This window comes from Anomalospiza imberbis, chromosome 16 (genome assembly GCF_031753505.1).
Source record: "Anomalospiza imberbis isolate Cuckoo-Finch-1a 21T00152 chromosome 16, ASM3175350v1, whole genome shotgun sequence".
NCBI classification, from domain to species: domain Eukaryota; kingdom Metazoa; phylum Chordata; class Aves; order Passeriformes; family Viduidae; genus Anomalospiza; species Anomalospiza imberbis.
In genome coordinates, this window is record NC_089696.1 from 11,706,675 (window position 1) to 11,731,627 (window position 24,953).

At 53.0% G+C, this 24,953-nt stretch overlaps 2 protein-coding genes across 7 annotated transcripts; one reads left to right on the forward strand and one right to left on the reverse strand.

Annotated features, from left to right (window-relative positions):
* The first annotated feature begins 197 nt into the window (after nt 1-197).
* Nucleotides 198-14,165, forward strand: MAFK (MAF bZIP transcription factor K). Of its 6 annotated transcripts, none has more exons than XM_068207062.1 (3): nt 198-378; nt 8,414-8,493; nt 9,684-14,165. In XM_068207062.1, the coding sequence occupies exons 2-3, from the start codon at nt 8,458-8,460 to the stop codon at nt 10,116-10,118; spliced, it is 471 nt and encodes a 156-aa protein (XP_068063163.1). In that variant the 5' UTR covers nt 198-378; nt 8,414-8,457; the 3' UTR covers nt 10,119-14,165. The 6 variants fall into 6 exon arrangements, with proteins under 6 accessions (XP_068063163.1, XP_068063161.1, XP_068063160.1 ...); XM_068207060.1 differs by lacking the exon at nt 198-378 and adding an exon at nt 975-998; XM_068207059.1 differs by lacking the exon at nt 198-378 and adding an exon at nt 4,157-4,298.
* Nucleotides 14,166-14,226: 61 nt separating this feature from the next.
* TMEM184A (transmembrane protein 184A) lies at nt 14,227-24,580 on the reverse strand. Its single transcript, XM_068207055.1, is given in 9 exon segments — nt 14,227-19,178; nt 19,607-19,804; nt 19,904-20,073; nt 20,482-20,573; nt 21,116-21,191; nt 21,279-21,369; nt 22,214-22,379; nt 23,014-23,244; nt 23,246-24,580. Coding segments are annotated over 9 exon segments (1,368 nt in total). The 5' UTR covers nt 23,339-24,580; the 3' UTR covers nt 14,227-18,927.
* Between the last annotated feature and the right edge of the window lie 373 nt (nt 24,581-24,953).

Genomic DNA, 24,953 nt, shown 5'->3' on the forward strand with positions numbered 1-24,953 from the left:
ATGAATGAGGATCAGAATCAGGATGAGAATAAGGACGGGGACGGGGACGAAGGGGGGCGACTACGTGCCGGCAGCGGCGCCCCGCCCGTCCCGCGCCCTTCCCCATGAATGAACCGCGCGGGCGGTCCCGGCGGTGACGCGGCGGGCGGGGCGGGCCGGGCGGTGACGCGCGCGGTGACGCGCCATGCCGGAAGCGGCGGGGGCGCTGGTTGGTCGGCGGCGCGGCGGGGGGGAGGCGGCCGCCCCGCGCTTGTTGTTGTCCGCGGGACTCGCTGGCAGGGAGGGAGGAGGGAGCCGCGCAGCGCCCCCGCCGCCGCCCCCGCGCCCCCGCCGCCCCCGCCGCCGCCCCCGCCACGGGGCGCTCCCGCCGGCACGCAGGTGAGGAGCCGCCCGGGCGCGGCGCGGAGGGGGCGGGGGCGGGGGGGTGGGTCGGAGCCGGGAAGGGGGGGTGGCCGCGCGTTGCCGCTCGATCGCGGGGGAAGGGGCGGCTCGGCCCGGGTCCGGCCCGGGTCCCGCTCGGTCCGGTCGGGTCCGGTCGGGCGCGGGCGGGCGGGGCGGCGGAGGTAAAAGTGCTGAGTCACCACCGCGCCGGGCACGTGGTGCCGCCGCCCCTCGCACCGGGCCGGGCCGGGCCGGGCGCGCACGTGGGGCCCGGCGGGGGGCTCGGGCCGGGCGGCGGCGGCCCCGCCGGGGGGGAGCGGGAGGAGGCTCGGGGAGCGCCGCCCGCCCCCGCCGAGCGGCCCCCGAAGCCCCCGCGGGGCGGAGGCGCGACGGCCCCGCCGTCACAGCTTCCCTGTCACCTCGCACCAGTGCGGAGCCGGCACCGCTGAACCCCCGTGGGACGGGGCTGGCAGCGCCCCCGCACCCTCGGGGACACGGGGCTGAGGGTCCCCTGGGTGTTTGCCGGGGTGATGCTTTCCCTGTTTCTTGTTATTTTTCTTCCCCCCGAGGATGAGCGCGCTGCCTGCCTCTGCCTTTGAATGGCTCTTAAAATACATGTGAGGAAACCTGTTGTGACGCCGCGCGCTCCGGCGAATAAAAATAGCAGCTTTTGTAGTACGGAGGGAGCCGGGGCGCAGCCGGGGCCGGGCAGCGTGGCCGCGGCGTGCGGCGGTGGCCGGGCGTGGTGGCGGCGGCTTCGCGATCCGCTGTCCGCCCCGGGTTATCGGGCAGCAGCAGCCGCCGCCACCGGGAAATGCCAGGCGGGCGCGTCGCTGCCCATCGGATGGGCTGGGGGTCAGGGCTGCGGCGGGTGGGGGGCTTATCTCTGCTGAGCACAGCTGCTGGTTGGGTCGAAAGAGGGAGAGCTGCGTGGTGTGTTCGGGCTGGTCCCGGAGCCTGTGGGGAGGGAGGGCTGCGTGTGCATGGGGCCGCTCTGGAAACGGGGTGCTCTGCGGCCGCCCAGGGACTGGCCGTGGGAGGAAAGGGGACGGTGACATTCCGGGAGCGGGCACTGCCGCGTGACTGTCTGGTGGGTGCGGGACGTTTGGGGATTTAAGCAGGAGCGAGGAGGTGGGTGGGGGGAACCTCTTCAACCTCCCCGTGACGGCAGCGGCATAAGGTGGGGAAACATCCAGGCCACGAGCGACGGGAACTGAGATCTCCAAACTCTCACACTGTGTCAGGATCTGTTTCCTTCCTCCTCCTCTTCTTCCTCGGGCTGAGAGCCCGTTCCCCTCCCTCGTGGGTTTCTCCGTGGAGGATTTATTTTACAGATTCTGCCGAAAGCAGGCCATGAGGTCTCAAATTAGGAACGAGCCCCCTTTGGGCAAAGTTGTTACAGAAAAGGGAAGGGCCTCCATTTTTCGCTTTCACCTGGCCGCCCCCTCCTTTGCTAGCGTGCCTAAAGCTGAGCTGGGACTGCGGAAAGTGGAGGGAGCCACTGAGAGCTGAGTGTTTCCCTGAAAAGCTGCACGCCTTTTTCTTGCACTTTCAGTTTTTGTAAGCCCTGTGGCGGACGCAGCCGTGCGCCCCAGCCCAGTGCCTCGTGCCGTGGGTGCTGTCGGGGTTTTAGCAGCGGATGAGTTTACCTGGTGGTTTTGTTTGGTTTTTTTTTTCTCACTGATGAAAGGAGCGTGCGTCCCTCCGCTCTTTCCCCCCTCTCCTTCCGTGTGTGTCCGCGGTGCTGCCTGCGGAGAAGCCTTCCTCGAGCCTTCCTCGTGCAGTCACTTCCTCGGGCTGATGGACGCCGCGGCTGCCCAATGGCAGCGCGCAGGGCTGCGCGGCCCCGCAGTTAACTCCGCTCCCGCCCGGCCGGGCTGCCGGAGCCGGGGCTGGCAGCGACAGGCCACGGGCCGCTTGCCGCAAGGTTGGCCGCGCGGTGACTCTGGCCGTCGGGACACCCTGCCCGCTTCTGCGGCCTCTGAGCTTGACAGGGCTTTGAGCCCTGTTAGGTGTTCTCGGCTGTATTGCGCCAGCTTCTTGCCTTGCTTCACAACTGTTTCTGAACCAGAGGCAGAAATGTGTTGGCTTTTTTTTTTTTTCCCCTGCTTGCTTGTCGAGGACAGCGTGCTTTGTCATGTTTTATGTCATTTCTGCGCCGTCGCCCGTCTCGGCAATCTGTTGCGGCATGGAGTTCAGTACTGCTGTGTGCCTCCTGAAAAGGAAAAATACAGATCAGCTTGATACCCTCTGATTTCCATCAGGATTGGAAGATGATTAATGGCATGGAATGTGCTGCAGGACTTGGTATTGAAAATCTCTAGCTGTGTGAGATGTTTGGGAAGTGAAGAAAGGACAGCTGGGAGCGCTGGCCCCTGCGGCAGTCGGGGTTTGCGGGATAAGCTCGCTTGCTGATCATTTTTGTAAACATCCAGCTGTGAAATACTTGAGCGGTGCTAGCACTTTCAATTATCAGGAAGTTTCAGGCTCAGCACCCTGTAGAGATGAACAGGCAATTTCCACTTCTGTCTCAGCTATTGTTTGAGGCTATCTTCAAACTTGGGCAGAGAGTCTTCCAAGCATGAAGCAAGCACAAGCAATTCAGTGCTCTGTGACCATCAGCACAAGGGCTGGGGAAAGGCAGTAGTGAGAGCAATTACCCTGGCACTGTCCTCCTGAGTTGAGGGACAGGCTGCATAGTGGATCCCACTGCTTTGCAGTATTGCAGGACGCCAAACAGCGATGCTGCTATGTTCCGTTATTACCGTTAGTGAAGATCTCTGACTTGATGGCTGGCACTTTGGGTCAGGAGCAGCAAAGTTAGGAATCCCAATCCCAATTCTGCCCCAGGGTCTGGCTGTGCATCCGAGAAAGTTATTTGTTGCTTGGTGGCTCAGCTTGTCCGGCTGGGGAGCTGCATCTCTGGGCTGGTGATGCTGAGGTGTAATTCCAGTATATCTCTGTCACCGCGTTTTACAAGCACGTGATGGAAAAAGTGCTGTAAGCTTGTCAGTACCAGGGCTGGCTGTCGCATACCTTTCCCCTTCAGCCTCCTCCTCCGTGAAGTTTCAGAGGTGACACACAGACGTACCCGCCTGGTGCTCCATATCCCTGCTCCCTAACCACAGGCTCTCTGCAGCTTCTGACTAGGTTGTTTACCAAACCACTGAAGACTGTCTGATCCACGTCCAGGCTTCCCCAGAGAGCGCCTCAGAGAGCTGTGTCCTGGCAGCTCTCAAATGTGCTCTGAAGGTTCCTGAATCTCCCCTTTGCTGCTGGATGCTGGTTCCGATCCATAAGGGAAATGGAAAGCTGGCCAGCTGGGCGAGGGCTGCGTGGAGCTCCTCTAGAACAGTAAACAGTGACTCACCCCCTCCTTGTGTCTTCTCTCTCTTCATGTCAAATATATTGCCTCGCATATGCTTCTCTACTCTCTGATTCACACCACCAGCCCGTCCCTCCCCGCTCTCATTACAAATGAGTGACAAGCGTCAGTCTGCCTTACAGGATGTGTGAAGGTTGTCAGAGCAGGAGAATGGCTTTTTGAGTGATGGGGAGAGGGATGGTGCTCTGCCTACCATGCTGCAATGTGCTGGAAATGCGTGTCGTGCCTCCGAGCGGCAGAGGCACGGCGATGAGGATTTGAGCATCTGTAGTTGCCTTCACCTGTCAGCTCAGATGTTACCCGTGGTAGGCACATCCGTTTGGCTAGCGCTCTGGAGCTGGGAAAAACTCGAGGATAAACGAGAAATTTAAACAGCTGCCTAGGATTTAAATGGCTGCATTTGGGAATGAGTAGAGTATTCCCTGCATAGCTGTCGGTGCCGAATTGAGACGTGATGGCAGAGATCCCTGTCGCCGCTTGAACCTTGCGCTGTTTTTCTGCCCTCGGGAAGTCGTTGCTGGCCTGGTGGAAGGTGAGGGTTGCATGTTTTCAGTTTGCTGTATGAGTATGAGGATGGAAGCTAAACACCAGCAGGGCTGTCTGCCAGGCACTCATGTTGTGGCCAGGGTTGTCTTTCAGTGTAGAAAGAGTTTTAAAATTCAAGTTCATCTGCAGTTGTCGGGTGTCAGCAGTGATTTTATAGTAATTCCTTAATGTGTAATGCGCTTGGAAAGCCCTGTAGCGTGGAGAGTCTGAAATCTCACTCTGGAATGTTTTCTTCCTTAATTGCAAGCCTTGTGTGGAAAGCTCTGTCCTACCTCTGCCTGAGTCAGGCTTTCTGCTGCCTTTCCCTTTCAAAGCGAAGGATCTGGGATCTCTAAATGCTCTAAGCTGAGACTGTCAGACTTAGGATGTCAGCTGGAGACTTCCAGGTTTTTGGGAGGATGCTTCGAGAGGCATAGGAGCTGTCTGAGAGAGGGAGAGGGCGTTGGCAAGGCTGTCAATGGGTAACTTTATTGCAGAATTACAAGGGCTCTTTATGTAACCCACAGTCAAAACACTTGCTGTAAATACGAGCGTGGAGCTGCTCTGGAAAAGCTTTTTCCCCTCACAGTTGGTGTAATACTACTTGCTGCTTTATTGATGTGGCATTCAAAATGTGTCGTACTGCTTACAGAGCAGGGATGTAGCGCGGTCCTTGTTCCAAAAAGCTGAGCTCCTAATTTTAGATGTGATGCGGCAAATGCAATTAAGGAAAGAAGGGCAGGAGTAGGGTAAAGACTAAAAGGGTTCTAATAATCAAATTGCAGGCAGGATCCCAGAAGACCCCTGTGCAGCATGTTTAGGGAACGCTGCTGGGTATGACTTGTTTGCAGAGTGGTTTATGATTTCATTGCGGGGTTTTGCTTTGTAAGTAACAAATGTAAGGGAGATGACATGCTGATTTTTAGTGTCTTCTTGCTGGTAGCTGAATAGTCCCAAATAATCCTGATGGGAAGGATTTGGTAGATGAGATGAGGCCCAAGGCCCTGGAGGACTGCTGGTGAGGATTGCGAGTGTTGTATCGGTTTCGAGCAGAGCCAGGACCACACCTGTGCCTTCACCTAGTGCAGAGATAAGACTCACCCTTGCACTCATATCTGAGTGTGAGACTTGAGCCTGTTTAAGTGTTTCTACTTGCTCTATGAAATCTTGCCCTTTGGGTCAGGCCAGCCCACAGTCTCCCACCCTTGTTTTAAGAGGGTCTGGCATCACAATTCTTGATGGTGCCTTGAACCTCCTCGTTAATCTGTGTCAGCAGCAGCTCTGGCCATTGCCCCTGGTGCAGTAGGGTGGATCCCAGCCTATGTCTGAGGGATGCTGGCCCATCCAGGGGGTGTTTTGGTGTGGGGGGAGACAGGTGTGCAGCAGAAGGCGCTGAGCCAAGCGCCTGTGCTGTCCTCTGAGGAATGTGCATGGTAAGGAGCTGTTGCTTTGGTGACATGGAGCAACAGGTGACCAGCAGGGTTTCATCACTCAGAGCTGGAGCATTGCTCCGGGTGGCAGGTGAGCCCTCGCGCTGACCCCCACTGGAGGCAACCTCACCCCTCGGTTTTCCATGATACTTTACATTTCTTTCCATCTCCGCGCGGCCAAGTGGCCGCGTTCAGTTTTTCCATCGGCTGGCGCACAAAACGCTTTGAAGACGCGCTGGGTGAGGATCAAAAGGCTTTTTGTGCAGTTGGTGGGTGTGACGGGGCTGTCGTTGGCCTCCCCCTCCTTTTTGCCTTTCCTTTTCCGGCGTTCGCAGCGCGGCGAGCGGCCAGTGCGCCCCTTCCCTTGTAGGGATGGGGGCGGCGAGGGAGGGGGGATGCCGCCGAGGGAAGGAAGAGTTTCTGATGCTGTGGGAATGTGAGCGCTCAAACTCTGTAAACAGCTGGTGACTCACTGCATAACTATGGCACCAACTGCCTGCGGCCCGGCTGCGCCTCTGCAGGGAGGGGGCTGCCGGCCCTTTCCTCTGCGCACTGGCAGCGCCTCTGCTCCTCCGCTCCGAGACCTCTTGGCCAAGACAAGGAGCTTTTTCCTTCCCCCCCGGCTGCCAGTGCCTGCGTCTGCGGCTCCGGCCGGGAGGTAGGGGTGGGCAGCAAATGCCTGGTGTGGAGGGGAAGCGATGGACGGTGAAAGGGCAGTGCTGGGGTCTGAAGAGGTGCCTGCGCTCACAGGAGATCGGGCTCTGAAGAGCACGCAGACAGAGGTTGGGCACATCCCCGTCTGTCGGAGGCAGCTGAGAGGGGCTGGGACTTGCCCCCCTGCCCCGTGCCCGTGCCCTGCCCATTCCTGCTGTCCTGGCGAGACAAGGGGCTGTGGCTGGAGGTGTGCCCGGGGTGGGGCTCAGTGCTGGAGGAGAGCAGGGAAGGACTCGGTGATGCTCTAGAAAATGCAGTGCACACCAGTTGCTGTAAGTGGTCCATTCATCACGGAGCATCTTGGCTTGTGTGCTGTGCGGCTGTCCTTGTCCCTCCTCCAGACATGGAGAGCTGTGCTGTCTCAGGCTTAAAAATAGAGGAGGCGCCTAAATACACTCCCTAATATCTAGGATAGTATCTTGCAGCTCTGCAATTACAGGATTATTTTTTCCCCCTCCTGCTCTTCATCTTGATTTTTATGTAAGTCGTGTGATGATGAGGTGCCTTGACTGATAAAATTCCAGTGACAGCAGCACGGGCTGAGCCAGCACCTTCACCCACTCGGCTCCCACTGGTCCCCATGCCCCACCTTTGCACCCCCCCAAATGCCGCCACCCCTGTTTGCAGATATGAATGAGTTTGTTTACTCTCCGACGACCTCGTGATGTCTTTGCACAGACATGACCTGAAGTCATTATTGCTTTTGGGCTTCTCTGTTTCCATGGTGACTGTCTCAGGGTTGGCTACTTTCCCAAGGTCACCATGGCAACTATCAGAAGGGAATCATGCTTGGGATGCTTTGGCTGGATTTTTCATGAATGATTAGGATGTGTGACACGATGCAGACGTGGAAATGGGGAGGGTTTGGGCTGGGCTGGAGAAGGTGGGGGGAGAGAGAGGACTCCCGCCAGACAGGCAGCGCTCTGCGGTGCCGCGGGTGTGCAGCCCTCGAAGCCGCCCTGCATCGGGGGCACCGGAGCCTCACCCCTCCCCTCTGGGGAGCCATAGCAGAGGCTGTGATGGTGGCACGGCTGCCGGTGCCTCTCCCAGGGTAGGTACCACCGGACCACGGGGTGAAGGGGTTTGGTGGAGGTGCGGGCAGGTGGATTTTCTGCAAGGCACTGGTCGGAGGGGTGTAGTCGCTGGCTAAGGTGAGAGTGAAGGGCAGTGTCACGGCAGGGGATGGGCTGGCTGTTGATGGACATGCCTCCATGTCACTAGAAACATCAAGCAGGTCTGCTCTCGCAGTCTGGGGCTGGAGGATTGGGAAGCAACAGTCTTGGTGTGTTGGGAGAGGTGAACTCCTTCCTGGCTTTGTTGTCGGGGGGCTTTTGTTTCTGTTGTTTGGGTTTTCTGGTAGCGTCTCCTTTGGGTGGGGACAGCGCTAGAAGCAGGTTACAAACCAGGCAGCTTCTCTCTGGGTTGCTGGCTCAATTTCGAGCCCAGCTAATAATCATCAAAATGAGAATGAAGGGAGTTGTTGTCTTGCGGCTTTTCAGTGCCTTTTATGAGCAGAGGTAACTCTTAATTCAGTCCCTAATAGGCCATTTGGAGCGTCTGGGATGCCTCCAGAGGGAGGTGAGCCAGTGACGGGGCCTTGGAGGCCACGCTCCATTCTCCCCTTGGGAAGGGGTGGCACATGGCAAGGTGGTGCGTGATGCTTAGTGTGACTCTTGTTTACAGATGAATGTGGGTGTCCTTCTTTCCTCCCTGCCCTGTCTTCTCTGCTGCATCTTAGTGTGGTTAACAGCAAAATACAAGGTCTTGGTGTTAAGGAGCGATACACTTGTCAACACAAATTTCTCCTTCTCTTATCTGAATAGGGTAAATGATATCTGAATCCATCCCAGTGCTTCAAACAGCTGTGTGCTTATTTCTTTTAATGGTGGTTGATTTGGGGGTTTGGGCCGTGTGCTGGGTATTTTCTTCCTGCCTTCATCTCTGCGATTAACCTGGAAACCTTGTTTTGTTTTTCCAGTTGCAATTTCTGAGCAGTTTTGTCCGGAAGACTGTGCTCAGGTTATGACGACTAATCCCAAACCGAACAAGGCATTAAAGGTAGGGAAGAAGCTGAGTGGGTGGTGCTGGGTGGCTGGGGAGGCTGTCACAGAGCTGTGCTGTGCTGGTCGTACGTGACTGTTCTTTTTCATTCCGAGAGACTCTTAGAAATAGGTGCTGATACAATTTCCCACTGTCTGCAGGAAAGGTTAGGGTAGAAGAATACTGGCATTACCAAGAAAGAGGCCTGAAGTCTCTGGCATGGCATGGAGGCTGGCATATACCAGCAGCTATCCAAGAGACTTCTGACTACAGGAGGTATTGGCAGCATCCTGAAACCAGTGCTCCCAGTCTTGGCAATGAAGTACTTTTACTCTCAGGACTGGGAGGCTCTGGGGAAGGGTTCAGCTGGTGTCTCCCAGATCCATGAGACAGTAAATGCCTCAGACATACCAGCTTGATGGTGGTCTGTGCCTAGGCTGTTCATGCATGTTGAAATTTCTTTCTAGTGTTTTGGCTCTTCATTCCATATGTCCTGCAGTCTCTGAAAAGACAAAAGGATGGTGTCTTAAAAGTGCTGTGTTCAGTGATATTGATGGTGTTTTTCAGCCTAAACAGTTTTGTGATTCTGAAAATAATGGTGGTGGCAAATGTGCTCCAGGAAAGGGCAAGGACTTGGTGGTTTTCTCATGTAACTTCAGTTACCACATGCTGTGCCCTAGCAAAACCAAACCAGGCTGTCCTTGAAGCCAAGCGTGGCTGATTTTGTTCGCAACTCAAATGAGCAATCTTCAACAAAAAAACACAAAATGCTGAATTAAGCCCTGCACGGAAGCAGCTACTCTGCTTTTGAGATGCTGCACTGGTGTCCCAGCATAATGCTGGGATAAGGTGTCATCTTTAGCATTCGTTATGAATTCCAGGTCCTGACAAAGGACTTCACAAAAAAAGGCTTCAGCTGACTTTCCATTTATCCTCTTGAAAATCTTGCTGTTGGGATCACATTGGGTGTGTAAAATCACTGTGTTCTCTGACCTAAGTTGTCTGTCTGACCCAGACAACTGCAGGGCTCAGATCTCTGCCATGTTTAACCGAGATGTTCTAGTGGAGTTTGTGCTGTCCACAGCACGTCAGGAATATTTTCCATGTAGGGATGTCACGTTGCTGAGGGGTGGCCTTTTCTCCTTCTGCTGCCCAGAGCATCCGCTCACATCGAGTTGCTGCTACCCCTGTGCTGTTGGTATTTGCAGGTAAAGGAGGAGTCAGGAGAGAATGCCCCAGTGCTGAGTGATGATGAACTCGTGTCAATGTCCGTACGGGAGCTGAACCAGCACCTGCGGGGTCTCACCAAAGAGGAGGTCATCCGTCTGAAGCAGCGGAGGCGCACGCTGAAGAACCGGGGCTACGCTGCCAGCTGCCGCATCAAGCGTGTGACTCAGAAAGAGGAGCTCGAGAGGCAGCGGGTTGAGCTGCAGCAAGAGGTGGAGAAGCTGGCCAGAGAAAACAGCAGCATGAAGCTAGAGCTGGATGCCTTGCGCTCCAAGTACGAAGCACTCCAGACCTTTGCTCGTACTGTGGCGCGAGGGCCTATTACCCCGACCAAAGTTGCCACCACCAGTGTCATCACCATCGTGAAATCAGCCGAAATCTCATCCAGTTCTGTGCCGTTTTCAGCAGCCTCCTAGTGCCCTCGGTGGGGGGAACTAGCAGCCTTTCAGAGGGGAGGGGATAAGGCTCTTATGCATTGTTCCGGAGTCCTTGGTCACGTCAAGAATTGGCATTTTAAGAAGTCTCTTCCAAAAGCGCAAAAAACAGAAGAATATAAAAAAAGAAAAGAGAAAAACAAACCCAAAGGGTTCCTACAAAGGGGACTTAACTGGCTGCTTCTGTCTGGACTCAGTGGCTCCATCAACCTCTCGTGTCCAGGATTTGAGCTCTGTATGCAGTACAAATTGCAAGATCTGCTTCCTCCTTCCCTCTGCCTCCACAAACCCCTCTCAGCTGTGGGCAGCTTTCCAGCTGGGAGAAGATACCTGAGGAGCCTGTGGAGTCTTCGTGAATGATGCTCAAGAGCCAGGAGACATATGGACCGTAGAAATCATCATGTGAGATGAATGTATGGGAAAAAGAGTTTCCTTTAGTGGCCTCCTACTCCTTGTAAGAAGGGTCTCCCCTACCTTCCCCACTTCCACCTGATATTAGGAGGGCAGGAATATAGGCTTTTTGGGTTAATTTCATCCTGCTAACAGTGGATGGGAGTGGGAGGATGATGGAGATAAATGCTTGGATCTGACCACACCCATTAAGAATAACCTTTTGTTTTCAATCCATGCTGTTAAAATATGGAAAAATATATATTTTACATATTTTAATATGCCCCATTACCTGTGTGGCCTGTAAAAAAACTACATTGCAGCCTCCTTTATTCCAAGTCCAAGTTTCCTGATAGCTCATTCCCAAAGGTGTGCCTGTGAATTGGGTATATTTATACAGTTTATTTCTTCCAAATGATCCGCAGTCTTGAAGTAGCAGCTTTTTTTTCCTGGGTTACCTGAAGCTGAAGGGAGGGAGGCACACTAAATGCTGTGAAGAGTAGTGTAGTGAGGAGGAGAAGGGGAGATGAGGAGGAAAAATGCTGCATGTATTACTGGTGGAGGCAGAATTGGCTGTGAGAGAAGGTGGGACAGTTCTGCTGGGATCAGCACTACGAGAAGGGGTTTGTACAGAGGATTTCGGAAGGATGTTTTTGAAGCACTGAAGTGTAACTAGAGGGCAATAGCATTCAGCCAGGAGGAGAGAAGTTTAGAGTCTCCTCTTTGACAAAAGCATTGGTATGTCAGCAATGAGCATCTTTAGCTGGAGAGCTGTGCTCACCAGTCCTTGGTGATCCGAGAAGGGCTGTGGGGAGGTCAGATGGGAGCTTGGAAGAGTCTTTCCCTCTCCATAGCACATCAGATGCTGAATTTGGGATCCAAAGAGTACAGTGAACAACCCTCAGTGTTCAGACAACCTGTGTGAATGTGACCCTGAAACTTGATGCTTTCTCTTGCAAGTGGATGAGTTATAATGAGGGCAGGACGGAAAATCAATGTGCGTGTAGGGGACAGAAATTGGGATCAAGAAGTCGTTTGTTTGGCTCTGAGCAGTGGTTTGGGAGAGGGATTTCTGGCTTGGCAGTGGGCAGGATTTGGGAAGCTGAAAGGAGAGGTTCTGCTGTCACGCAGCAGTGATGAAACAATGAATGTTTCCAGGTCACTGTAAAAAAAAAATAGCTATGTTGGTGTTTGTGTGTTTTGTTGTTGTTTTTTTTTTTTTTTTTCTTCTTGAAGTAGGAAAGGAAAGGGACTATGTGTTTTGTAGGGCAGGTCAGAGACTTGAGGAATGGACGATGCCTGTTGTCACGCAGGTGAGAAGAGAATGAGATTGCTGAGGTTTTAAGATGAGGAGAAGAGCTTAGAGAATTTGGGCTCTGGAACAAAGATCACGGAGAATTCATAAGTGGTTTGGACTGAAAGAGAATAATCAAGTGCTACCATTGTTGGAAAGAGGACAGTGAACTGGCATCTGACACCCAGTATCATTTGTTGTTTGAGGCTTTATCTTGCCTTGAATGGCAGTAAGTTGGTAGAAATTTAGTGAAGCCCTACTTGTCTTTGGAAGAAGTTGTTAGCTTGCTTTTTCTTTTTTTTTTCACCTTGTCATCGGAGTCTCTGGATTTCCCAGGAGGATCCTTTGTGAAATAGGCTAATGAAAAGATAAACCTCAGACTTGGTTCTCATTCAGTCCCAACGTCGACATCCGTGACTTTACTGAGCCAGAAAGGGTGTCAGTGAAATGCTTCCTGAAGGCTCGTTCCCCCTGCCAGATCCACACGTTTTGGAGGGGAGCAGGGAGTTTCCTTCAAGTGATTTTCCAACACATAGAGTTTGGATGGCACTTAGTGTTACCTCATTTCTCCTCCATTCCCTCCCTATCTCCAAACAGGCAGATCGATGTCCTGTGTATCAGTACCAGTTATTGACTCCCACAGCAGAAGCTGAGGAAGAGAAAGATGTTACGGTCATTTCCTGGTCCTCTCATGTTCTCCAGCTCATAGACATTGGACACTTTCCCAGACCTTACAGGTGCCTCCAAAACCAGGCAAAATGGAGACTCCTGGCACTGTTGGGGCTTTAAATGAAAACCTTAATGAAAAAGGCCAGTTGACTTGAAAATGCCCAAATGCTTCCAGTCTTTAAAACAGCTCCAGAGCTCCATAACATTCCTGGCTGGATAGGAACACCCTCTGGCTGCCCTTGACACCCCTCCGGGGAAATCAGACCTGTCTCACTGAAGGGAACAGAGGTTGAACTTTGTTCCTGGGGTCTTCTTGCTGTTGGAATGAGTTGAGAAACATATCTTTATGTGGCACTTCCCTTGTGGCCAAGTATTTCTTTTTTTTCCAGTTCTTGGAAGGGTGCCAAAGGCTTGTCCAAGTGATTGCTAGTTTAGTGCTGGTAGGCACTTAAATCTCTGGTCACTCGATAAAGAACAAGAGGCCTGGGTGTTGTTAAAGCTGTTGATACCATAGCCATGGTAGGTAATCCATATTGGATATCCATAAGGACCACGTGGAAATATTTAAAGAGAGAGAAATATATATATAAATATATAATTATATACATTTTATCGTACAGATTTTTCGTAAAAAAGAAAAAAAAATAATTTTTTTTCCAAGTTTGATACTGTAAATCTTTATTAAAAGAAATTGCCAGTCCAGGGCTCCCTGGGTGGTGACCTGGAGGAGAATGAAATGTCCTGGCTAAACTTCCACAGAGGGATCAGAATTGCAAGGTAACGTGGAGGGAGGAATGACCCGAAAGCTGTTGATCGCGTTGGAGACCCAGCTCCTTCACCCTCCTCCCTGGAGGGCCCTCCAGCTTGGGGTTGTCGCATTGCATTCCTCTGGGGTTTGGTTTGTTTCTGTTGTGGTTTTTTTTTTGGTTTTTTTTTTTTGTTTTGTTTTGTTTTGTTTTGTTTGTTTTTCTCTCCGTCCTGCACTTGCCAGCCTGACACCCAGGGCGAGCGCGGCATGGGGAGCTGGCGGCGTGGGACGCGTCCCCGCAGCCGCACCTCCCGCGTCTCTCTGCTGCAGTACTTTGGATGCCGGGGCTCCCTTCTCTGCCCCTCTTAGTTTGTCCCCCCCGACCCCCCTGAGGAGGAGCGGCGGCTCTGATTTTTGGGTGCTGGGATCCTCTCGCCTGGGCCTGGCCTTTCTTTGGTTGCTCCCCATCCGCAGTGTGACGTGGGAACCGAGGGCTGGGTGGGAGGCAGGAGAAGACGAAGGCGCCGCGCAGGGACTGGGAAGGGACACCTCTGTTCTCGTAGACGTGTTTGCTGTGCTCTCCGTTGGGAGTGGGGAACCTTTCCCTCCAGGGCAGCTCCAGATCCCTTTGAAACAAGGCAGCATCTCTGCTCCTGCCCTGTTCTACCATCTGCCAGGAGGAGACCACAAAGTGCAGAGACCTGGGTGCCACAGCAGCTCCAGGATGGTGGGGAGGGACAAGGCGCTGGCACTGGGCCAGGGCGGAGGTGAGCTGTGCCACGGGATGGCTCAGACCCGGGGAGGAGGAGAAGGTGGCAGTTTTTTCTCTCTCAAATCATTTAAACTTCATTGTCATGATTGTTTTTATTTAAAAAAAAAAAAGGAAAAAAAGAAAAAAAAAAAGGAAAAAAAAAGAAACAAAACAAAACTGAAAAACTTTTGTAATGTGGATTTGTTTTCCTTTGTCTGTATTTCAGTCTGCTGGGGTGTTTCTGTAGATGGTGGATACTTGCTTTCATTTTTTTAATGATAGAAGTCTTCTGTTTTAAGTTGTTTTTTATCACCAGCTCATTCTATCCTCTGTGGTTACTCAGTAATTTCATTTCAATATTTATTTTTGTGCTGCTTTTTTATTATAAAATAAATTATTGATATACCAAGCAATGTGGATTCCTGTTTGTAAGGCGAATTGCCCTGTGTATGTGTCCATTACTTCTCTTGACAGCCACAACGTAATTTATTGCTGTAAATTTAGCTGCAGTGACTGTTTTTTTTGTACCTTTCCAATAAAGCATTTTCTGGTTTCAGACTTGCCCTGGTCTATGGTCAGCGTTTTGGAGCCTGAATTGATCTTCAGTGGAGTGTTTTCCTCGGGTTTTTTTGCTGCCTGTCCCCAGCGCAGCACCCGGCTGGCTGTGGCGCTGCGGTGAGCGATGTGTTTTTTGGAGGCAGGCTGGGCAAAGGCAAGTGGGATGGCAGCTTGGGCTTTTGCAATCATCTGACCCAACCTCCTGGAGCCCATCTCAGCCTTACTGTGGTGCTTTCTTGGGACACTTGGATTGTGCTCCAGGGATAGCTCTTGTCCAAGCTGTTTGTCAGGTCGATGCCGTGCTCAGACCGTGTGTCTGTTCCTGACCCAGGGGCTCTGTCTTTGGGCACAATCAGGAGCTGTCTGTGTAAGCACAAGCAGGACTGAGCTCAGCACAGACCTGCCTGCAGTCGTGATGCTGAGCAAAGCCACTTGTGGCTTGGAGACACTGTGACTTGTCTTAAAGTGCTGGAGAGAGACACTCCTCTCTCTTCCTTTGGGTTGTGAAACATCCCTTCATGGTTTCCCTGTGTGACTGCTTGTGAATAAACTGCTTTAACCCCTTACATCAATACTTCATCTTCTTGCTTTTCCCTGTTGGGGCTTTTAAAAAGGTGGTATCTTGTGCCAGTGAGCTTTTAGGGGTTGTGTTGGCTTTAATTCCCTATTTCAAGTGGTAGAGTTTCTTGAGGGAACAGCTGAAGGGGGTAAAACACTTGGCCTGTGTTGAGGCAGTAGGTTGGAGACATGGGTGTGTTGGCCAAAGCTGGAATTAAGAGGTAGGGCAAAGTGAAGAGGAGCAGGGCTGAAAGGCTTTGTGTGTCAGCAGGTAATGGATGGTCATTAGGTGGGGCCAGGCAGGCTTGGCTGAGCAGGCACGTGGGTGAAGCCTGAGGGTGATGGCAGTTTCTGTGCTGAGCAAAAAAAGCATCATCAGCTGCTTTGGCTCCTGCCTGGAGTCACTGCAGTGAGGAGCTGGTGACAACAGAGGGGACAGGGAGGTGGGCCAGTTGTGACTGTTGGAGGGATAGAGGAGGAGCATTAGTTCAAGAGGAAAATGGCATCAGGAATGGGCCAGGTGAAGGTTCAGAAGTGAAAGAAAACTCAGCGTTTACCTTGCATAGGAGAGAAGCATAGAAGGTCTCTGTGAACAGGGTGGTAAAAGCACAAATCCTGCTCTCTGGCACAGGTCTGGCAGTCTGGTGCCTGTCAGCAGCAGGGCCTTGTTGGTGAGTGCTAGCACCCAAAAAAAGAAGTGTCTGTCTCTGACTGGGTGCTGTGCAGCGAGCAGCCATGCGTGAGAGCTGCCTCTGCTGTGGTGCCAGCGGCTGCCTTCCTTCCCCTCTGCTTTTAGGAGGTCAGCCTGAGCTCCTGCAGGTGTAGTGGCAGACTGTGCCTGTGATCATCCCTGACCTAGGTGGGGTGTAAACCTGCCTGATCCAAGCCCAAAAAGCACCAGGAGATCCGATAGCTGTAGCTCAGCCTCGTCCTTGGGGAAAGCCCGAGGACGAGCGACAACGGGAAAACAAATCTGCCGACCACTGGAGCCTGCTGCTGGCAGTGAGAGACGCCTGTTCCTCCCGGGCTGCCTGCTGGCGTGGCTCCAGGCACAGCAGGCTCCTGTGTAGGTCACCCGTGTGCTCGCCGCCAGCTTTCCCCGTGTCCTTGTTGAGGAGGTAAAGGAGACGCGTTAGCAGAGGAGACCGCGTCCAGCCTTCATCACTGTTGGCATTTCTATTCCCCATGGATGCCTTTTGACAGCCTAAGGGTTTGAGGGCCATGACAGCGCCCAGCCTGAGCCACCAGCTCTTGCCTCTCTCCCTCTCCCAGAAAAAGGACGAGCAGGAGGCCCAGCTCGCGCCGGCTGGAACAGGGAGGGTGCCTGCTGTTGCCGTCGCGGCAGCCAGCTGGTGTCCAGCCCAGCGCAGCTCCTTCAGGCTGGTATCACACTGCTGACTTGCATGAGTCACAGCTGACTTTTTTTTTTTTTCTTCTCCCCCTTGTTTGGCTTTGCAAGAAAGATCTGTTTTACATATAATACAGTAATCAGGGCTTGACATAAATAGGCAAATGTTATTGTCTGCACTGGGAATTGCACCTGCTGGCAGAGCAATGGAGGCAGCCCATTATGCACCGGAGTCGATCATTTGTGCAATGAAGTACAACCACGCTTCTTGCTGTGTTCTTGTGCAAGTCTTTATCTCAGCGGCTGCGAGCGCGCCAGCAGATGTGCCATCATCACCTTTGCAGTCTGTCCTCGCCCCAGGAGCCAGAGCAGCCTCTGTTCCTGCAGCTGTGGCCATCCTCTCCCAGAAGGGGTGAAGACCAAGATGTTCAGCTGAGATGTCCCTTCTACGCTGGCTGCATTTCAAAGCCAAGCAACCTTGTCCCTGAGTACTGAGGCTGCACTTTCTATGCAGGACAGTCTTGCTCCCAGGATGTGCAGGATCCTGGATGAATGCCTGGATGTGCACAGCATCTGGCTCTTGTTTATGGACCTCCTTGCAGGAAAAGTGGCAGCAGTCTCACTGGCTGAGCAGGTAGGAGCAGTGCTCCTTCGTACCAGAGGGACTTGCAGGACTGGCTGAACTATAGGTTGCTCATGTGGAGTCCGGGCTATAGCATGGTAAGGTTTCTCCAATAAAAATAATAAACAGAGCTTGTCTTGTTCGTGCTGGAGTCTGGGCTTAGCTTAGCTAAACCAGATCCAGCTCCTCTGAACCACTGCATCGACAGCTTAGGCGAGGGTTGGAAGAGGGGCTGTGCAAGGAGAGGAAGCGGGAGACATGCACGTTCTTTGTGGAGTGAAAAAGATGAGCACAAATCCTGTAGGAATGCCAAAATGTGCAGGATGCTGCGTGTGCAGGTATTTCTGCTGGGCCAGCATTGAGGGGCAGGGAGGACGTTAAGCTTAAGAGCCATCAGCATTATAGCAGGAACAGGCAGATCGTGGGCTTTGCTTGCTGAGCTCAGTGAAAATGCTTGCTTGCTCTGTGCTAGAAATTGCTGTTTATTAGAAAAAAAAATAAATAATTTTGTGTTGTGATTTACATTTTGCAGCTTAAGAGCAGGGGAAAAAAAAGATCCAAATTCTATGAGTTGTGTTTAAAAGGGCTTCAAGCCTTATCCATTGGTTTGTTTGCCACATGACTGCAAATCTGAGGCTATAGATTTGCCTTCATCCTTCCTCTAGCCAGCTACCATCCCAGACAACAGCCCAATCAGTGCCTAAGTTCATTCCCAGGGATCATCTCATTAACAGGAGAATAGAAATTAGACTAAAAATTGGGGAAGAAAGGAGAAGTCTTAAGAGGAGGATGTGAGCTCACCATCACTGATACAAAGAGCATCCCTCCATACACAGTCTTTCCTTGCCTGTGGTCTTGCCCCACGTGGCAACATCCCTCAGCACCTCTCTATCCTCACCATAATCACCCAGCTGGGCTCAGCTCCTGCTTGCCTTCCCACAGGACAGGCAAAGCCCAGGGATGGGGAATAGTGAAGGGTTAGGAGGAACAGACAGTTCCCAGTAAGTGAATTCCTACCATCACCAGTCACAGTCTGGTTCCCTAATAAAGATTCTGATAAGGAAGCTGGAATCCCTTTTAACTTCTGATCCATTCAGAGATAAGCTGGTTTAGACATAAACAAGCACTTCTGTCACTGGCAGCTCTCAGAAATGCAGCTGCAGACCTCTGGTTAGTCCCAGTGAGGTCCTGCCACACTCCCGGGGGAGGTACTTGGACAGCTGCACCCACATCTGGAGGGAGAAGAGGATGACTTACTCATTCTCCATGGCAAAGGTCTTTTGCACATCTCTATAAGCTTTGCTGTGAGAAGGAGAGGGGGAAAGATGTAAAAATAAGGAATGACGTCTTTCAACCTTTACCGGGTTTTGAGGTGAAGCGAAGTCACCTTCCTGGGCTGGTTTTCTCCACAGAGCCCTTGGAGATCATTTTTTACTCAAACTGGGAGAAACTAGAGCAGAACTGTGCTGAGAAAAGCATTTCTCTCAGGCCTCAGCACTGCTTGGAGGTAAGAGTAGGGCAAGGGTGGCTGGTCTGTCCTGCACCCTGGCTCCCCTCCCTGCCTGGCATCCCCCAGCATTGGCACAGGGCTGGCAGAGAGACAGCAGCAGTGGGGCAGCAAAGCCCAGGCTGCAACACAGGGTTCAACACAGCTCCATCCATGATAGCAGAAGCTGGCACTATTTGACTTAACCTTTTCTGAGTTATTGCATCTTCCCTTTGAGAGACTGGCTTTTTGGATAGAGTTCCTGGCTTCTCAGTATTCTGATTAGCCCAGGCTGTCTCAGCCTCAAGACACCTCCCCTCTGCATGGGTTAAAACCTCTTCAGTGGCAGTGTCTCTTCTGATACCTCCTACAGCTCCTCATCTGACAGGATTAGCATTCTCTTTTCAATGTTTTTGCTCTTCCTGCTGCTCTGTCCATCTATCTTGGAGGCCACGTGCCCGTTCTCTCCCGGTGCTTTGCGCTCTGCCTCCTGCATCGACTGCTGGGTGTACTGCTGGTACGCAGGCGAGAAGTTGTGGATGGCATCCTGCACAATGTCCTGGGGGCTGATGGTCTCCTTCAGCCCACTCGAGATGCTCTGCATCGGGGCGAGGTTTGCTGCAAAACAGAGAGAGCAGGAGGGTGATGGGACAGCAATCAATGAGCCTAAGTGATCCAAGACACCTCTCCTTAGAAATTCAAGATCAAGGGCTCATTCTGGGCCACATCAGTTTGCGGTTCCAAGTTCCAAGGAGAAGGAAGACAATCCCAGCTCCATGTTCCAAAGGATAGATCCTCTCCATCAGCATGTAGGTAATACCACCATCCCCTAATCCTGCCCAGCCACACCAAGGTCTCCTTAACCTGCCCCCTTGTTTTAGCTTGTGGGTGTCATGAGGGAAGAGGGAGAAGAAATGCAGGGAGCACAGGATAAAGAAATTCCTCTTGTAGCTTTTAGCATCCCATTGGTAATGGGATACTAATAAAATAAGGGGAGTTTCCTCTTTCCTTAGTCATTGAAGAAAGGAAAAAGTGAGGAAGGAAACCTGTTGAGTTTTCTTTCTTCTCCCTGTACACGTGGCAGGTGAATGCATAGCGCAGGGCAATGGAAGCGAAGAACATTTCAATGCAGATGATGAAGTTCTGGTAGCCAGCAGCCACTGTCCCAGCTCCCACCTCCTTCCCATCAATGATCTGAACTTCAGGGATCACCCCACATTTCTCCAGGATTGCCAGCAGTGTCCCTGTGTGGGAGAAAGGAGAGGGATCAGTTCTGCTCCTGCACCCCTGATCCAGGTGGGGCTATGGGAGGAGAAGTGCTGGGTGTCCATGGTGGGACCCACCTTGCCAGAAGGAGAGAAAGATGACAGCCTTGATGGTGATGAACTTGAGGACCGGCTCAAACGGGCGCAGCAGGTCCATGGTGGCGAAGTAGAAGAGGAAAAGGGCATAAAGGGCCAGGCTGACAGAGAAGTTGTAGATGATGGTGATGTAGAGGTATCCACTGTGGACACTGCAGGCAGAGAGAGAGAGAGAGCTGCTGCCCTGGGCTGTGGGGAGCAAAGCAAGTGCAACTGGGGGCAAAGAGAGATCAAATGGGGAAGGGGAGGGTGCATAGCTTTGCTGTTGGGGAGAACACAGCCCAGGAGGGGGAGGAGGGCAGAGGTAGCAGCTTCTCCTCTGCTGGTGGGACCTCTTTTTATTTATTGTTTTATTTATTATTTTTTTTATTATGGCTCACAGGACTTTTGTCCTTTTAGTTTTTGGGGGCAGTGAGTCTCTGCTCCCTGGCACTTTGGGCTCACAGTGCTCTCACTATCCATGGAGCAGCTTCCTGGGGAGACTGGCAGGACACACTGGTGATGGAGCAGGGATCCATCCTCTCCCATTCACACCCCCCAGCCCCACCCAGGATCCTCACTTGAAGTCTCCATCGTGGTACTTCCCGAATGCCTGCAGGATGATGGTGACGATTGCCATGAGGGGTTTCACAATGCAAAACTGCAGCGTGGCCTGCACAGGGGAGAGACACGGTGTACCATGGGCAGCAGGACATGCCACCCCTCTGCTCCAGGGACACACAGAGGACAGAGCAGTGCTCTGAGGTGAAATATGAACCAACACAAAGTTGTAGATGTGAGGGAGTGGGGCTTCCAGAGACAGCTCCTGAAAGGCAGCATAGCCAGTCCAAGGTGGGGGACCAGAGGGCTTGGGGACAGACAGGTGACAAGATTCAGCTCACAGTGCAGTCCCGGAGAGTGAGACAGCATCCAGGCTAACCTGGGACTGGACAGAGATGGCAATCTGAGCTCTGCAGTGGGAGGAGGCCCTGACTCAGCAGTGAGTCAGAGGCAAGGACAGCGAGCAGCCTTGCTGCTGGCCAGGTGCCAGCAAGCTGGTGACCTGCCTCCCTCAGAGGAAAAAAGCTTCCAAATCCAGCATCTTAAGTGAATAATGAAGCTAAGCCCCCTTGGCAGGGCAGCGGGAAAGGAACCTGCTACCCAGAGAGCCTCATCTGAGGGAAGTGGAGTCGATGCTCCCCATGGGGTACCCACCTGCTTGCAGAAGCGCAGGAACCCGATGGAGTAGGACATACCCTGAAGGCAGCAGGTCCCGTAAAAGCAGCTGGACCTGGAAGCAGAAGGCAAGGAGATGCCATTGGGGGTGCTGGGTGGGGAAAGTGGGTGGAGAAGGAGCTCACAGGATGCTGGGACTTACGCAATGGGCTTCCCTCGGATCTCTGTCATGATGGTGCTCTCCCCTCCGAGGTACTCGAAGCACAGGCTCAGGAAGCTGTAAATCACAAAAGCTGCCAAGGCAAAGGCAGACATGATCAGCAGGACTGATGGAAGTCCTGGAGGGGGTTGTTTCATCTCGCATTCCTTCCTGCTCAGGTGTTTCCTCATCCAACCTGGCACTGCATCAAGATTTGGGATGCTGGTGGGTGGGAGCCCAGTGAGAGAAGCAGCAGATCTATCCGACTTCCAAGTGGAGTCAGACACATTGCACTGTGCACAGAGTTCATTACAGACACAGGAGCTCCTCTGGGCACACACAGTCTATCCAGGGACCATCTGCATGGAAGTACCTCAAAATTGCTAAGGGGCAGCACAAATGGCTGGTGGCCAGCAAGCAGCCCCAGTCCCAGCAGTCCCTGTAGTCCTGAACAGTTTTCTTGGACATCCCCACCACTTATTTTTCATATACTCCAAACCTGAAGTAATGCAAATGCCCACACAACTTAGTTCCTGAGGAAGAGAGCACCAAGGTAGAAAAACAGCCTTAATCCTGACAAATTTCCCTTGCACTTCAACACACTCCAGTGCTCCAATTCCTTAGGTACATCTGCCTCATGTTTTAGAGAAGCTGCACTTCTACCTCACAGGAAGCTGGAAAACCTCTTTCACAGGACTGTGGTGCTGGGGTCCCTCCAAGCCTGTGCCTGAAAGGCAGCAGCTCTTGTTTGTCTGTGGGGCATCCCCTCCCTGCTGCCAACAGAGAAGAAATGGGAAAACTTCTGCATGAAGGGAGAGTGGGATGCGAAAGCAATGGAGATTTACTACTTCACAACCCAAGATGCTCCAGAGACAGGTCAGCAGGATGAGAGCCCTGCTTTGCCTTCAGCCTCCCTGCTGAGCAGATGCTGTGCTCACCTTCATAGCAGTCACGCACCGAGTCGAAGTAGACGTAGTACTGGTGGCTGCCGAGGAGGAGGAGGCTGAGCCAGGAGTCAAAGGCATAGACAGGCACGATGAAGAGGATGCGGATGATGTAGCGCTGCTCCTTGGGGATGGTGTAGTTCCTCAGGTGTGTGTAGATCTGCAAAGTGCCCAGCATGCAGAGTTGTGGCTGCCACAGGTCAGGATGGGAACTAGAGGTGCCCCCAAGCCCACAGGGGTGCTGTGTTAACCCTCCTTTCTGGGGTGAGAGCTCTGCCAGCTTTCCACCACAGACCCATCGCAGTGAACACACACAACAGGCTCCATCCCAGTCCCTGGGCCCATCCCTTGCATGAAAACATGTGGCAATCAGGTTCCTTCTCTGGGCTGTATGAGGAATGTGCCCATCCCAGTGCTTGAAGACAGCCGCTTGCCCCAGGCCTGCCTTCAGCAGCATGGACCTGCACAGCCCCCTAAACCATGCCCACTCGGGATATGCCTCAAGGCAGCTGGTGCTGTGCACCCCTAGCACCCCAAATGCCCCACCTTGTTGTCTCTGGGCAGTGCCTACAGCCTCTCCTGGCTCTGGCAACCACCTGGGGAGAGTGTGGGCAAAGTCCATCCTTATGAGCTGCCAGCACCAGGCTCCTGACAGCAGGGATATCGCCTCTGGGCAGCAACAGCAAGAAATACTTACCCAGAGCTGAGTGATTCGCATTGGACGTGGGGGCAATCTGTAGTTTTGCTCTCATGTCAACCCCTGTGTTGGGCCCCATCTCTGCTGCAGCCCATACCTGGTGGAAGGTGACGATGAGTGCTGACCACACGAAGATGCCAGAGATGACCTGCGCCGCTGTCGTGGTCAGGAAAAGCTGCTGGCCGTCCTGGGAGTTGTTGTGGGCAGCCGTAAGCAGGGCAACAGCTGAGAATGGTGGGACTGAGGCCAGCCTGGCTGCTGTGCCAGGCCCCGGCGTGCCAGGTGCCACGGGAGAGGGCACAGCACGTGTGGCATTACTCATCTGCAGGGAGGGAGAGGGAAGGGGAGTGGTGCAGGAAGGCAGGCGCAAGGTAAGCTGGTAACAGGGAAGGTCCCAGCAGATTTCCCAGCCCACTCAGCATGTACAAAACCTCCTGTGAGATTTATCTCCTCCCCAGGGTTTTTCCAGGGTGTCCTTCACCCAAACCAGCCCCTTTGCCATGACTGGGTCTGCTTCTCCCAGCAGGAAAACGCAAATATCCTTCAGGAGCAAACCCTCTTTTCCTTGAGGAGGTCTATGCAGTTCCCATGTCTTCCAGAAGACACACTTCTCCTTCCCAGCTTTGCTCCTTGCTTTCTCAGGAATCACTCCCACTTGAAAGGGAATGTGCATCTCTTCCATCAGAAACCAGAGACTTAAGGGTTAAACCAATCCCTCACCCAGGATAATAAAGAGTACCTTACCAAAAAGCCATCAGGACACTTGTGTCATCTTCCTTGGGAGCCCAGAAAAAAACAGGTGTTCCCCCCCCCCCCCAAATTTGGCTCCTTTCATCATGTGTGGCCTGCTGGGGGCAAAGCCTGGGACTGCCCAAAAAAACAGACATTTGGTGTCACCCACATTCTTCACCCAGCTATTTCAGGATTGTGGGGGTGTCAGTGTGCCAGTAGTGCCAACCCCAAGACCTGAAGGACAGACAGCAGTCCCTCCTGCACCCAAATTAAGCACAAGGGAGCAAGTCTGCTATGCCAGAGGCAGATCTGCTGCCCTTTGGGGATGCAGGAGTACTATGGCATCTCCCTGCTCCATGTGTGCTCCTCAAAGCTGGCTGCCCCAAGGCACTGAGCATTCCTGGTGCAGAGGGTGGCTGGGCATAGGGACATCGTGTACCCTGTGGTTACAGACAGCAAGGACCAACCTAATAATAAGCAATTATTTATAGGGCAGCTTCATATCTCAAGGCCAACAGATGCATAAACTGCCATGTTTGGGTTCTCTTTCTGTTAATCTATGGAAAGCTGCTTTTTCCCCAAGTATAACAATAGTGGTTTAAAAAGCCAGCAACCTGCAAGCTGAACTCTAACAATATAGATGCTTCTCAGTGCATTGTTAATAAACAAATACTTTAGCTGCTGCGTAACTATCGCCTGGGGTAAAACTGTAAGCACGAACTGAAGAGAAGCATAAAAATATCTGCCATAGATAAGAGTGGTAGGGAATGACCTCGGTCCAATTAAACACTGAAAACAAACCAAAGCAAGAGCTGACCCTGCGGCTCCCTGTTCTGCCCTCTCACCGAACCCCAACCTCACAGGAGAGCAAACTCAGCTGGTGTGAGATCAACAGCCCTAAAAATACCTTTCCCCGGCTCCGCCTGGCAGGAGTCGCGTGTAAGCGGAGATGCCCGGGCGGCAGCTGGCGCGGCCCCAGCAGCTCACCCCGGAGTACCTGCGCCGCGAGCGGGGACGCGGAGCTGGAGCTGGCTGCGGGGACAGCAGCGGGGCCGATAGTGTTACACAGGCAGCAGGGAGCCGCCTTCTTCCTCCCTGCCACCACCGTCCTGTGGTCCTGCCCCGGTCAGCAGGAAAAAGGACCCCGGGAAAGCCGGGCCGGGATCTGGTCTTTGGACAGACTTGGATGCTGCCGGACCTGCCTTGTAAACATTAACAGGAGGACGGAGATAGCTCGTGGCACGGGGAAGGAGATGAGAGTCCGGCTGTGCCCCGTTCCCCAGTCACTCCTCTCTTTTTCTGCGG

Bases quoted from the DNA above. Each gene is read 5' to 3' on its own strand.
- MAFK (XM_068207056.1), top strand. The intron at 8,494-9,683 runs GTAGGGAAGAAG...TGGTATTTGCAG, and splicing joins AACCGAACAAGGCATTAAAG to GTAAAGGAGGAGTCAGGAGA.